The sequence below is a fragment of the Macaca fascicularis genome, chromosome 12, assembly GCF_037993035.2.
Source record: "Macaca fascicularis isolate 582-1 chromosome 12, T2T-MFA8v1.1".
In the NCBI taxonomy this organism is placed as follows: Eukaryota; Metazoa; Chordata; class Mammalia; order Primates; family Cercopithecidae; genus Macaca; species Macaca fascicularis.
In genome coordinates, this window is record NC_088386.1 from 57613967 (window position 1) to 57629479 (window position 15513).

Here is a 15513-nt window from a genome sequence, read left to right on the forward strand (position 1 = left end):
AAATACAGCAAAGAAAAGTCTCAGGCTTGGCAATCACTGTCAGACTGTCCCAAGATATTGGCCATTGCAGGACAAGGAGAACAGGGTACAAGGCATGATGGGAAAACTCAAATGCCTGCAAGTGCAGTATGCAAGTGAAGTGGGCCAGAGGTAAGTTCCTTGATGTCTCCATTATGTAGGTGAGGTGTGGGAGCATGCATGGGCAGGTGCTGGGGACCTACACAAGCCGGGGAGCACCTGATCCTTTAGTAAGAGGCAGCTGCTACTTAGTTACAGGATAGACTTGCCTTTTGGGTCTAATATTGCCTGATGACCTACATTTTCAGGAGATGCTACAAATCAATAGTTTTCCATGAAAGACCCTGATTTTTCAATGTTGGCTCAAAATGTTAAAAGTTCTGTGCAGCCATTTGAAGCATGAAGTCATGCCTGTGCACCAGATTTGACTTGTGGACTGCAGCTTAGAAAACAGGGGTGCTTGGAAGGAGTGGGGCATTAAAAAGGGGGACATAAAAAGCAAACAGACAATGATAAAGAAGCTTGAAAATTTTATTTAATTGTATCTTTGATACATTGAAAGCTGATTATTTTTTAAGACAAAGGTTTCAAGAAGAAAGTTATCTTTCCAGTTTCACCACTGTGGCCACCAGTTCTTCTCTTCTCCTATTATTATAATGCAGATATGTCATGATTGGAATAATTTACATTTATAAATTATATCATAGAAAAATAATTTTATCACTAAATGTAAACAGGTTGGGGTACTTCACCCAAAATAAGAAGAAAATAACAGAATCTAGCACTTTCATATTTTATAGCTGATATTTTAGCAATATTTTCACAAAACTTTATTCCATTTACAATTTTTGGCTACACAACACTAAAAGAAAATTTATTTATTGGCATGCAAAGCAATATGGCCTCAGAATACACCTCTTAAATTTACAGGACTTAACGTTTCAAACATCCCACGTGACTGGCAGGTGATGTTGTGAAGATGATCTTGAATAGTGATATAGTTATTTCCTAGAGATTAAAAAAAGAAAATGATTTAACATAATTACAATGAGAAGATGATATGGTTAACTTATCCAGAAAGTATTTCAATGATTTATTTTGATAAAAGTTGTTTATTAATCCCTTTGCCTGTAAATCTCTCCATCCTTTGGACTCTTAAAATATTTCCATTTAAAGATTATTTATCCTAAAATCTGCCCATCAAAGCTATCAAACAATTATTAATAATTATTAAAAAATAAAAATTCATCAAGATAAGTATTTTTTGGTGTCCAGTTCTCACTACTCTTCTTATTAAGCATGTAATATTGTATATGCTGCATTTCACCATTGTGCTAAAATTTCAGCATACATAGCAATTTTCAATGAGACAATATGTGAATGATGTAATATTTCCAATGTTTCATTTCTATCTGTGTTTCTAGCTTCTTGACTCTAATAGACACTCAGTAAATGTTTCTGGAATAAATGAATAAATGTATACAAACTGTAATGATACAAAACAAACATAACGATGTACTCTTATATGACTTAAACGCGCATAATTATTTCTTATATAACGAGAGATTACAGACTTTCCCCCTACATGGGGAATAGCTTGTAGCAGTATGGCAATCAGTACTTATGAAAGTTTGATGGTTTTCAGAATTAACTAAAAAGCAATCACCTGTCAGTGATTTTGGTCTGAATCAACCAGTTTATAAAGTCCCTGGTGGCAAGATTATCAAGAACCGTGTTCATCTCATCAGAGAAAGAACCATCAGCATGTCTGCGGCCAAGTTCTTCAACAATGGCGACCTCTTCTGGGAAACTAAGAAAATAAGGGTTAAAATTAGCGTTTGATTAGACGTTTTAAATAAATGATCATAGATTGTCTACTACTGGTAACATGCACAAGTGTCTTGAGGAAACAGGAAAGGATTCTGTTTTTAAAGGGCATATTATGAAACACCTGATAAAAACTCACGTAGACCGTTAACTGCCTGAAAGAGAAAGTAGTAGAGCTGAGATCTAATACCAAGCCTGCATAATTTCATGCCCCTTTCAATCTTCCAGGTTGTTTTGAAGATTTTAGTATATTGACAATACAGGAACTATTGTTGAGATTATTAATTTGTCTGTAGTTCAACAAAATATAGCATATCCTATAAAATCAGAGATTGCTGAAACAGCCTTACAAAATGCAGTATTAAGAGGTTAAAGCTTCATCTATATTAGATTTTTCTCTTTCACTGGTTTACAATTGCAGAATTTTTGCTATCCCTTTAAAACACTACAAAATACCGTCAAGAGTAAGAAACTATGTTACCACTGGTTTTATAAGTTTAATTATTAATGTTTTAAAAACCAACCATTATGCTAGTTCTCTTTCATCTTGAGATCTCTTTAAATTTCAGTAAGCTTGTTTTAAATCTAATTTAAAAATCAGAGTTGAACATATATTCTCTGTCTCTCATATTTCATCTCTCCAAAAAAATCAGGAGAAAATGAGATGGTTCACAGGTCTGTTTGGTTGTGTTAAGATCCAAGCAAGTAATGAATGGTCTTGGTTGTTTTTCAACTTTGATTGTTTAATAGATATCTATATGACAGCCCCATACAAAATTGGATATGTAGTTAAATATATGGATGTTTTTACCTGTTTGTACTTTGAATATCATTTTATCAACATTTTATGTTTGGTCACTTTCAGTCTTCAAATTTTTATCTGAATGTTTATTAACATATAAATATATGTTGATCACATATGTAAATATTTAAAGTTAAGCTTTAAATATTACATGTTTTCTTTAAACATTGGAAGTTTTCAGCACCATTTCTTCTTTTTCCTTATCTCTAGCTCCCCTGGAACAGTCCTAGTTTCAACTTGTCTCAGTGTAGTTATTAAAAACACCCTATTTACTCTCAGAGGTGGCCTGGTTTGGCCAAAGATTTAATACCTAATTATAATGTAACTACAAGGGGGATAAAAATGTAACTTGTTTGGCTCTATTATTAATACTTAGTACCAAAAACAAAATGGACTCAACTTTTGTATACTGTTTCTCATCAATAGGAATTATTTCCTTACTTTGCAAGACTACTAATTGCTTCTGTAATCCAGATCCATATATAGATAACTGTAGTCTTAAATTTTCTGCATCAAGGCAAAAAATGTCAAATAAGAATGTACAGACTTACTCTCGCCTTCCTCGGCCTTTCACCAGCCAAGCAATGAATTCCTTGGCAGCTTGGCCTTCCAAATAAGAACTTACATCACTGGTAAAGGTCCCTTCAGCATGTCTCTCAAATTCATCGTGACGTTTGGCAATGTTATTCCTGAAAGAAATGTGAAAGTTAAATTGAAGATCTGTCTCTTTGGCAATATGGTTCTCACCTATAAGCAGTGGCAACTTTGGGTTCAGGATTCTATGTAGAAGGGGCTTAGGGAGTTTAGGCGATGAGGGTTGCTAGGGGATTTGTCGTGAAGCTACGTTAATGTTCTGGATTGAAACTGGTGGAAGAGGGCTACTAACAATCGGTGGGCTAAAGCTCCCCCTCCCTTCCCAGCATACCCATCTGCAATCCCCTGCTTGTGTATGCCATTGGTTATTAAAGCTGCCTTACCTTTGACGTTAGCCTCAATGAATACAGGCTATCCACTGTGCTATGTGACTTGCAAGCAAGGCAGCTGTTTATTATTAGTAAGTATGGGGTCAGAGTTAGCTAATTGATTTGAGGGAAAGCAAAGGACCATCTTGAATTGTCACCAAAAGGACCACTTGATAATGGATTAAAGAAAATGTGTGATCTGCTAGCAACAAGGAAAGCAAAGAAGATGACCCCATATCAACATCAAGTATGTGCAGAGCACTGTGGAGGTGAGCCGTCAGCTGCTGTCAGTCTCCCTGGCACATATTATGCCATATCACCTCATCTTAAACATGTAGCCAACCCTGCTTGAGTGTGAGGATTGCTTTACATCAATTTACCAAGTTGTGGCATTCCCATTCTACAAAATGAGGACAGTTGTTTGCATTTTTATAAATTTGTGATTTCTCACCTTTCACTGTAGTCCTTAACAGGGACCTCTCCCAGTGTCTGCTCTGACCATGATAGCCATCTTCCTGTGGTTGTACCCTCTATTTTAAGAACCTTTGGTTAGCAACTCTATTTCTCCTATTCCTCCTGCTTGCTTGTTCTCTCTCCCTCTCTCTCTGTCTCTCTCTCTCCCTTTCTTACTCTCTCTCTCTCTCTTCTCCATTCTATCCAGACAAATCTATGTCCTTTTCCTGATTTTTTTTTATTTCTTCAGCTACTTTCTATGCATAACTCCCTTCCCCTTGTGGGCCACCCTCCAAAAAAATTGTGAAATTCCACCATCTCTGTGAAACCCTTGCGGATAATTTCCTCCAGTAGCCTAGATGCAGCAAAAAACCCAACACTCGTCAAAGAAAATCCAACATTAAAATGTATGCCTTCCGATAGGCTTGTGTTCTTATTTGCTGCCTTCTCTCTCTATGCTGTGCAGCTAGGCTGTAATTTTAAATGCATGTCTTGGATTTTATTCTACAAGAAAAAGAATGCATCTGTTTCCATTCCTTACCCTTGGCTGGGGGATAATTTTAATGTTGGGTTTGAACCCCACAAAAGAATGTTACATTTGCTCTATCTTTCGGTAGAAATTAGATTGGTAACCTCGTAGGTCCACAAAAGTAAATTTTCACTTTAAGGGGAAGTGAGTAAGCAAGTAAATATTGCTAGGACTACCACTGGGAAAATAATTTAAAGTCTATGTCACACTGGAGGTTGGGTAAGTGGTTTAGAGGGGTGCGGGTTAAGACATTCGGAGGCATAATACAAAGGAGAGCATCCACAACCCTAAATATCTTCAAAATGATCAGAGCTTATGGGCACTATTTGACGAGCATAAGAACTTAATAATGTCAATAGAAATTTTAGACCTATTTAATACATTTATGTGCAAGTTTGAACCAGGTTTAGACTCTTACCTGTTCCTCTTGGTATTCATCAACCACTGCACAAAATCTTGGGCACGCCTGGAGTCCAGATACTTGCTGTAGTCACTGGTGAATGTGCCCTGTGAATGGCGCTTGTCCTCATTCATCTGATCAGGATCACCGAGTGGGTCTGTCTGGGAAGCTGAGACTGATCTGTGAAGAACAGTGATTGGTACAACATAAATCTCTCTTCAAGAGTAGACTCACTTGAGAAGCATCTTCACTACAAAAATACAAGACCATATAAAACAGTAAGGCAGGCATCTAGAGTATTTCAATAGGTAGTTTAGAGAGATCTTCCTCAGCTTGTCATGAGATCCCATTGTTTTAGTATAGTTGCATACGCTATTATTCTGAATTCTAGTAACATGTTTCTCAACTGACCTCTTTTTTCCTGAAATAGGATTAAACAAATCTTTTTCTACTAATTAATCTACCCATGATTATGCTAATAGTGACAGAAGAGAGTATTGACTTGAATGTTTTAAAAGGGTGAAGAATCCCAAATCATTTCTTTGAGCAGCAGCTTTATGTTCCCAGTTTTGTTTTGCATATATTAATATGAAAACAGCACAATTATCTAGTTATATGGTGGCTAATAGTGGAAAGAAGACAATTAAAAGTTCAAAGAAAGGCAAGAAAAAGGACACTTTCTAATTTGAAACTGTATCATGAATAATCCATATGCCACTAATCAACAGTTGGTTGGCATGGTAAATACACGGAGAAATAGTCAATGTAATTAATACTCAGAAATGAGATACTATTTTTACCTATGAAATTAGCAAACATTGAATGCTGAGGAGGATATTATGAGGAGTATTTCTACACTGCTGATGAGAGTGTGCATGTATATGAACTTTCTGGAAAGCAAGTTGGCAAGATATTATAAAAGGTTTAAACTCATTCAGACCCTTTGATACAGTATTTTTACAACTATAAACCTATGTACAAAAAATAGTAAGAAATGTAGGAAAGTGTGTATATAAAATGTTGTTTGCAACATTCTTCATGGAAGAAATCTGAAGACCTCTTAAGCTTCCCAAATAAATAGCTAAACAAATATTGTACATTTATGGGATGACATAGTATGCAGCCATTAAATATCATATGTTTAATAGATATTTTTAATAATACAGTAAAATTATATAATAATACTACATTAAGATATCAAGCATGATACAAAGCCATATAATGAGCCAAGAGATATTTATGTACGGTTTACATAAAACACAGGAAAGTAATACACCAAATTTGTTTACTTTGAACAGCTTTCTTTGGACAGTGGAATTTTGAGTACTTAGTATTTTTTGCATACTTTTCATACTTTCCATCATGAACATGTATGGCTTTTACATTTAGGAAGAAATAATGTTATTTTTTAAAGGAGGAAAAAAGAGAAAAGGGTTGGTGTGAATAATTGAAATAATCTATTATGCAGTGTGTGAGTAATGAATTGACAGATAGAATCATCTGTAGATTTCAAAGAGCTATAATTTCCCATGTAACATGTTTTTCAACATTTCTCTCTCCTTTGATTATAAAAAACACATACTCTGATCTACACTCCAACAAAGTCTGCTTTTATCACAAGGATACTTTAAACATTTGATCATTGTGCAGAACATTTACTCTAAATTACTGAGACCCTATTCACTAATCATAGTTTTCGCAGGCTTTATTCCAACCATATTGATACGTTAGTTCAAGACTATGGATTTAATACCTGGATTTCTCCTCTGTGTCTTGAAGGGAACGTTGCCAGCTGCCTTGTACCAGCATTACAAACAATCCAGCCACAAAGTAAATGCTTTTCATTTCTGCTGTCTGTCAGAACACAGAATGGGGGTAGGGTAAGGGGGGCAGGCAAGCATTTTTAAACACGTTAGGCTAAATTAGTTAGATTTGACTAGATAAATATCGTAAGTAGAAAGAAAAAGCTAGTGTTATCAGTTTTATTCTGATTATATTTTCAGCTTAATTTTAAATAGTGGATTATGTTTTTCCCCCAGATTTTTTGGAGGCAAAAAAGGACACAAAAGATGTGTTCCACCATTAAGCTTTTTCATTAATGTAGGGACACTTCTGTTTAATAATTAGAAGGCTCATTTCCAGACTGGAAATTAAAATGTCCACAATCAACATTTAAAATACCCACTGTAGATGATATGCTACATATGGTTAGCCTGAATGGCACCTTATCCATCATGCCACCCCCCTCACTATCAGTCTGGCTTTCAATTAATAGTCCTTCACTTCCAAGCATTTACATTATACTGCATTTCAACTATCTTAAAGCAGCCTCAGGCTACAACTTGGCATACCAGCTGTCGGTTCAGATGTATTATTCATTTATATTTTAAATAGTGTAACTTGGTCTAGACTTTGTAATTATAAAGCGGCCAACAGATTTGAGGTATTTTAGGGTGCTTTGACCTGTTCTAAATTAAAGGGAAAAAATCATTTTAAAGACAAGCAATTTGCAGCAAGAACTAATGCTTCTGGCAACGTGAACAATCACAACTAAAAAACTAAGAGATTACTATCTAAAAGAAAATTAGAGCTTACTTCTAAAGTCATAAAAGTCCCCAGGTTGTTTTCTAATTGGACTTAGATGAGGACATGTCATTCACTGCTAGTGACACCATAGACTTGGTTATAGGATACACCTAATTGCTTGTCCTTGTGTCACAAGCGTATGCCCTGTGAAGCCATAGTATGTTAAGGACATGATGATGCAGTGTGGATGGGGACTGGGACCAACATGAATGTGGGACAGAGTGTCCCCACAGAGCAAGCTCTTCAATTTTCTGAATGGGGACATCAAGTCCAGTATTTGTTATGGATCTCTGCTACTTTGAAACCCAATGGTGTTTCCTTTGAGAAGTGGGCATTTCAATCCAAGTTTGACTATGCTTATCCACAAATAATTTGAATGAGTATTTTTAGCAAATGACATTTGTTTGGAATAAGGATTTCACAAATATTATCATTTTTAAACTATCAATCTTTTCCTTAACATCTTAGCTGTATTTGCTATCACTGGCAATAAAAGATAGACACTGTAATACCTGCAGCAGTAACTTTTTTCTTTGAAATATTAAGTTTTTTTGTAGACTGAATGGACGATTAGACAAAGGAACATAGTAGGAATGATATATTCACCCTTCTTCATTCATCAACATCAAATTACCATTTGACATTTTGCTATGTTTCAGTTTCACCAGTTGGCAGACGTTGGAAACCTTGCCATATATTTAGGTAGTGTCTTCTGATTATAACTCTCAATTGTTATATCCATGCTTTCAGGAATATTTAAATATTAAAGTAAGCACTTCTTTTTACAATTATACCACTGTTGGAAAGTTTCTTGTAAAAGCTTTTAGTCTTTCACAAGACTGAAAAAATACTCATTCCACCCAAAGTCCTAAGCATTTTGCAACATCTCCTATTATGTTCCATTGAGGCAGATTTAGAGCAGAAGGCATCCTGCCACTTCAGGAACCGATGGAAGAAAGAACAACCATAAACAACATAAAGAATTGAGCGTTCTATATCTTATAATATTAGCAACATTAAATGGCTTCTTCTGAAGAAAGACCTGGCTTTAGAAATCTCACTTATTTGTTTGTGAAAGTCTACCAAATTGTGGGAAAAAATAAGAATAGAGTTAATTGTTTGAATACAATTGCTGAGAAAGTAAATATTTATGTTATTTTAGTATCAAAATCTTATTCGATAAGAAAATAATTTCCAAATTTCCCCCTCTTTAGGTAGTCTAAAGAGAGGCTACAGTTTTGTAAGAACTACAAATTTCCACTTAAATTTAAAGGAAAGTGTGGTAACAATAATAAGTAGGAAGTCTTAGAGAAAGATTAATCTTAGACCTAAAAAAGAAGACATTATATTCTATCCCCAAATATATTGGCATTGTAGTCCACATAAATCCTTTTTTAAACTGGTTAGCTCATTTTATGTAATAGGTCTTCAGTATGTATGGAAAAATACACCACTTAATCATTTACTCCATTGAAGATCTTTGTAAATTTGTGTTTTGTCTTTAGGAGCTTAATCTAAAAAGACAAATTAAAATTTTATTCCAGAGGGTAGCTATTTTAGATTTTATTACTATTTGTCCTCAATACATAGTAAATAGTTATTAATCTATGACTTCACTCAGATCCATCCAAAGAAAACCCCCAAATAGATACTTGTTCTCCGCACCAAGTATGCTATGTTTTATTTACAAAGAGTAGATTTCACGGACTTTGACTTTCTGATAGATGTCTGAAATTTGAATATTTGAAAGATGATATTTAATTTGCTCTTTTGGAAAACTAGAGATTTTAATTGGTAAAAAGCAATTTCTGTTATAGGCTCCCTAATGGACACATTTCTGCTTACTTTAAAAGGCGCCTTCTGTTCAAAGTAGTGTACACATCTATCAAGTCCAAGAAAAATATTTATTCTTCAAAATGTTACCAATTATTTTAAAATACAATTCTCATAACAGTTAAGTATTATAACAAGTGCATTGATTTGAATCTTTTTTTTTCTTTCTATTTTATATTTTTGCGTGGAATTATTTTTCCAACTCGCTTTGCAACTTCGCTATATTAAAGTACACGTAAATGCATTTGATATAACCTTTTCATCTCCGTTCCTCTCTGTCTGCTATTAGTAATAAAGTCTAAGATGAAAGAACAACATTTTAATTTATAATACTTTGATCCCTTAAAAACACTTAACTGTCCCCCAAACAGGATTTACAATTTTATAATCATCTTACCTTCCGGTAGTGTGCTGTAGAACAGAGCAGGTGAAGAGAGAGCAAGCCCTCTTTGGGAACTTTTGATGTGCTCTGTGTCCTAAGCTCTGCACTTCTGCACCAAGGCGCACTGCTTTTATATACTCTCCAGCTCTGTTTAGCCTCACAGATATTACGCTGACAATATAAATTTCTCATCTGTAAATAAGGAGTTTTTGTTACAAATGACTTCCCTCGCCCACTCACTTTGCTCATCTGCATTCTACGCTTACATTGGGTGACAAACCTCAGAGACCTGGAAACTTTTTATGCACTCTTGTGTCTTTTTTTTTTTTTTTTATTTTGGTTGGGAATGGGAAGAGCAGCTTGGAAATTCACCTTCCACTTTCAGTCACGCATGAAAACCACTTAAGTTCTCTAAAGTGAATTTTGATGTTGAAGACAAAAGACCTTGAAATTACATAGCCCATGGCCAGCCCTGTTTTGTGCATGGCCTCATTTGAGGTTCTTGTAAGTCTTTTGGTTTGCTACCTAGCCATGATGAATTTACCTGAATATAACAATCACTTCAGTCATTCTTCTATCCAAAAAATGATCATTCATTCAACAGGTAAGTATTAAAAATCCTCTCCCTCACTACATGGAGTTTATTTATGTTGTGTTTATGGAAAATTTAAGGATATTGATTAAATCCCAATGTGTCCTGTTTTAATAAATGGAATTCAGGCAGAAAGGATGGAGCCAAATGAAGATTAAACATCCAAGATAGCTGATGCTAATAGGAAATTATCTGGCATTTTCCCCCTTCTAATGTACATTTAAAATCTAATTTTACTGATAAGAGAGTGGGGTACTAAGTTACAGAAGAATGAGATGAGGAAAACTGTTGAGATGAGATGCATGTTGTCATGTTTCCTGAGTTTTGTGACCGACCACATAGGCCTTTAATGATCTGTAAGATTTAGCAGAAATTGTTCTGGTCACTGTAGAGAAATAGAAAAATGGTAAACAGTCTGGACAGAGAGCATAAGACGTAGTGTCAGCATAATTCGATTTTAGTTTTCCTGTTATTGACCAGCTGTGTGACCTTGGTCAAGTCACACATTCTCTTTGTGTCTCTCCCTCCTTATTTGTAAAATGAGAGGGGTTGGCAAATGTCTTTTCTAAAATAAAAAAGTTTATTCCATATTGCAAACTCATCACAATGTTTCCTAACTAGATTCCAATATTCTAATATAACCAACCGCATGATGTAACTGATGACTTGCATGGAGGTAAATCATTGAGGCAACTGGAGAAATATTCCAAATGAACTTAACTGTTCAATTTGTGCATGAGACCAACATTGGAATGTAGAGCTACTTAAAGGCCATAGAGATCAGTTTCAAGTCAGACTGGAAGACCTCATTGAGGGGTTTTTGTGCTGGTGATTATTGATGCTAGAAAGCCTTGCTTTGCAAAGTGTGGTCCAAGGACTAGCATCATTTGGGAGCTTGCTAGTCATGCAGAATCTCATGCCCATCAGAATCTGTATTTTAACAAAATCCTAAGGAAATCTGTGTTCGTATTAAAATTTGAGAAGCACAGCTATATAAAATATCCTTCTCACTTTATCTCCTCGTTGGTACTGCTGGTGTCTTGATCTGAGACCAGTTTCTTGGCACTACCAGCAGAGGGGGTGAAAGAGCAGAGAAAGGTGTCACGCCCCAGGTCAGTCTAGAGAGTAACACTTATAAATACGGTAATAGTTTGAAAGAGTGGATTGATTTAATGTATGATTAGCTTGTCTTTCTGTTTGGCTAAAATCTTCACACAGCTATTAGCTATAGTTTTAATTGTTTTGGCAGATTCAGTTCTATTTTTCCTGTTGTCTATTTGTCTATTTAAGTAAATGTTTCTTTCTGTCTCTGTCTCTGTCTCCCTCTTTCCTTTTCAGACTGTACTTGTTTATGGAGCAGCCCTAAGAAAGAAGATCTGAAGATCATGTATATAAAACTTTCAAGAAAGCACTGGTCTTGCAGTAACTATCCTTTTCTGGTATTTAACTACCAAACATTTTTCTTTCCCTCCACTCTACTTGCTTCCATTATTCTAGAAGTGACTATCCCTAGTTGTTTCAGAAAATTTCCTGTGACTTTATCTCCAGCCCACTGACATTGCTTCTTGGGGCTCCCAGTGTCATAAGGGTAAGCATTCTGAAGATGTATAAGCAATAAGAACCCCACTGCACTGTGCCCTGCTCTCCTCTCTAGGAGGGGCAATCAGGCTTCTTCATGGACACCGCACTGTCAGAAATTAAGACAGAACCCAAGTGCAATTTGGACTTGCAGATCTTCTTTCAATGACTGTTCCAGCATGAGCCTCTACTTGGCCTATTCCCATCAATACAGTTATTCATTGATTTAGATGTGAGGCAAGGAAAGTGGCAGCCCTGTATTTCTATGACTAGTGTCGTATATGATTTCTTTATGATGTTTAGTCCTAAGGACAATTTCCACAGATTTGCAATCTGTCCAGTTGCATGAGGCTGCATGCAGGACCTCATGCTTGCCTTAATGCTTTTACCATCTTGAAATTCTTAATAATTTACACAAAACCATGCCTTGTGGGGTTATTGTAGGTTTATTTTCTGTAGCTGCTCAGAATACTTAGGAATATTTGAGTATGGTAGAGATCCAGGTTCACAGTGAGCTGTGGTGGGAAGTCTATGGTCAGGGAGAACTCTCAGACGTTGCTGATTGGAGTACAAAATATTAACTCCTTTGAAAGGCAGTTTGGTAATACTTATCAAAGTGACAAATACCTATAGTTCTTGGCCCAGTAAAGCTAAAGCACTATTCTGAACATTTATCCCATACATATTGCTATGTAGATATGTAATGATTAGGTACAAGGTTGAGTACAATAGTAACAGGTGGGAACTAATCCAAGGGGTCAGCAATAGAGCACTGTTTAGAAAAAAAATGAGGATGCTGTCTATTTACCAATATGGAAAGACTCCAAGATATGCTGTTAGTTGAAAACAGGAAAGTGCAGAAGGGGTATGTAGTAGGCTACCTTTTGTTTTAGAAGGTAGAGGGGCAGAAATACATGTTTATTTTTCGTAATTGCGTCAAAAAATTAGAATAAACAAGAAGCTGATGAAAGTGCTTACCTGTAGGGGGCAGTGTGGATAAGTGAGGTGCATGTGGACAGGGACAGGATGCAAAGAATACTTCTTTATATATACCTGCTATGTGGTTTGGATTGTTTGACCATTTGATTGAATTATCCATTCAAAACAAACCAACAAAATGTAATTTAAAAAGGAGTGACAGTACAACTACTTTGGAAAAAGGTAAAACTTTAGAGCTAAATGTACAATTACGCTTTGACCTAGCAATCCACTCCTGGGTATTTTATCCAAGAGAAATAAAAACATATGTCCACAAAATGACTTGTAAAAAAGTGTTCAAATAAGCTTTATTTACAATACTTAAAAACTGGAAACAACTGAACTATCCATCAACAAGAGAAAGAATAAACAAATTGTGATACGGAATTCATACGGCAACAAAAGTTAAGCAAGAGCTGACTCAGGCAGCAATGCTGAAGAATTTTGCAGACATTATGCTGCATAAAAGAAGATGGACATGAACAACTATATACTGTATGAATCCATTTATAGAAGTTCAAGAACAGGCAAAACTGAAGTTAAAAAAACTCAGAACTGTGGTTGTTTCTTGGAAGAGGATGGGAGAGGATTGCCTAAGAGAGAACTTTCTGGGAGATGGAAATATTCTATATTATGGGTATGTGTTACCAGGTTTATCCGATTATCAAAATAGTACAGCTAAGATTCGTGATTTTTAATTTATGTAAATTTTACCTAAAAGGAAAAAAAAAGAATAGTTACAAAAAGAAGAAGTCTGAGGTGTGGGTGGAGGTACAGATGACACAACCATGGCAAAATACTGATAATTGTTGAAGCTGGCTGATGGATAAACAGGGTTCATTGTGCGATTCTGCTTACTTTATGTTTGAAATTTCCCATATTAAAAAGTTAAAGCCATAATAGAATGATTGTGGGGATGGAGCATTAGTACTAATTGGTCATTTATCACTTTGGAAGTCAAAGAGTTAGACTTTTCAGTGACTAAGGATTAGCTAGGTAAAATAAGTGAACTTCACAGACACATGGTGGCAACAGAGCCTGGATGGAAAACAGTAGCATAGGACAGGGCGAAGGTAATGGAAAAACAACTGCAATGAAGGCAGAGAGAGGAAGATACCACTCAGAGGTAATGGAATCAAAATCACTGCTCCCTTCTTCTCAATGTTATTCAACACCCATCCCTAGGATTTGCCCAGCTCTGTTTGATAAAACTGTAGTAGCGACCAGTCAAGCTTTCCTGATATGCTTGAGGTTTGTTTTTGATTCTTGGACAGTATTTTAATACCCTGTGCTCTAACCTAGGAAGAGCACAACGCATTTAGATACCATCCAAGGGTCCATAACAAGGGTCTTCTGAAAATAGGTGTGAACCTTCAAAAGATCAAAGAAAAATTATGTATAGCATTTGAGGAAAAAATTTTATTGATTAGTTTTAACTTTGAAGATAAAAGGATCAAGAGCCACTTAACAAGAGCATTTGAAAAGCTAAAAATTAAGTACATACAATATAATAATCAGATGTCCTTCACATCTCTATGGGTGACTTAATAGGCTCAGGGATCCAGGGGTAATAAAAGAAGAACTTTCAGGGGAAGTTCTGAGTTTGCCAGAGGATGTGAGAAATACCCTTCCTGAGAGATATTTAAAAATCAGTTCATGACCCATCCATCTGGAAGGATTCTGAGGAAGCCTGCTGGGGTGGAGGGAAGATTCAGTAATAAGATCAACGGACAGTCTTCCTGCCCTGAGGCTCCGAGACCCTGCAGACAGCCCGCTCACAAGTCTGTGTAGGGGACTTTGTGGCATCATGGCTTTGCATTCGTTGATTTTATCTTTTGCAAGATCTCTGGTATAATGAGATGTTTAAAATTGTTCTAAGTTTCAGTTGTTATTTTTATTCCTAAAGGGAACAAGAAAGAGAAAGAAAACAAAATCATATTTGTACAAAAGAATCTTATCTCATAATTTACAAGCAGAATATATATTTATATGTATAAATACATATATATCATTGAATACATGTGTTATGCTACTATTTTTCGCATATTGTAGCTATAAAAAACAAACCATATGTCATTACATTTATCCAACCTCTTGCTCATCTGGAAAGACTTTTTTTCTTCAAGCTTCTAAGAGTCTTTAATGTGAACCAATTAAAACATTGCAATTTTTTAAAGTCTTCTGTAAAAGGAAGTAACTTCAGCCATTAGAAAATTTAAAATTTGAAGTCTGTATAGTAAGAAAATGCAGAGAATGCAAACCTAAGTTATAAAGACTTTTTCTTGTTCATTATACCTTGTAGTAAGATTTGCCCCCTGCCTGAAACCTACTCAGTATTGCCAATTTGTATTTTATCACATGTATTATCAAGATATGCCCAGTTTTCTGGTGAAATTGAAATGATATAATCATAGAAGGGAGGAAAATTCTTAAAGCCATCTAGGCTATTACCCTATTTTAAAGCAGAGCTTTATTTAATTTATTACAATTCATTGTTTGGCTATTTTATTCTTCAAACCTGGAGAATAAATTTCTACATTTCCATTTTGCAAGAAATGACCAAAATAATTTAT

At 35.5% G+C, this 15513-nt stretch overlaps 1 protein-coding gene across 1 annotated transcript; it reads right to left on the minus strand.

Moving 5' to 3' along the window:
* Positions 1 to 534: 534 nt before the first annotated feature.
* Positions 535 to 9897, minus strand: GCG (glucagon). Its single transcript, XM_005573319.5, has 6 exons — positions 9808 to 9897; positions 6745 to 6845; positions 5010 to 5171; positions 3199 to 3336; positions 1685 to 1828; positions 535 to 1026 (listed from the first exon to the last, which is right to left on the minus strand). The coding sequence occupies exons 2-6, from the start codon at positions 6834 to 6836 to the stop codon at positions 1020 to 1022; spliced, it is 543 nt and encodes a 180-aa protein (XP_005573376.2). The 5' UTR covers positions 6837 to 6845; positions 9808 to 9897; the 3' UTR covers positions 535 to 1019.
* Positions 9898 to 15513: the final 5616 nt, after the last annotated feature.

What these genes read in the sequence shown, in the direction of transcription:
- GCG (XM_005573319.5), bottom strand. Translation starts at nt 6,836, where the DNA reads ATGAAAAGCATTTACTTTGTGGCTGGATTGTTTGTAATGCTGGTACAA. An exon ending in GACACAGAGGAGAAATCCAG is followed by an intron (nt 5,172 to 6,744) that starts GTATTAAATCCA and finishes TGTTCTTCACAG; the next exon opens with ATCAGTCTCAGCTTCCCAGA. An exon ending in ATGAATACCAAGAGGAACAG is followed by an intron (nt 3,337 to 5,009) that starts GTAAGAGTCTAA and finishes CATTTCTTTCAG; the next exon opens with GAATAACATTGCCAAACGTC.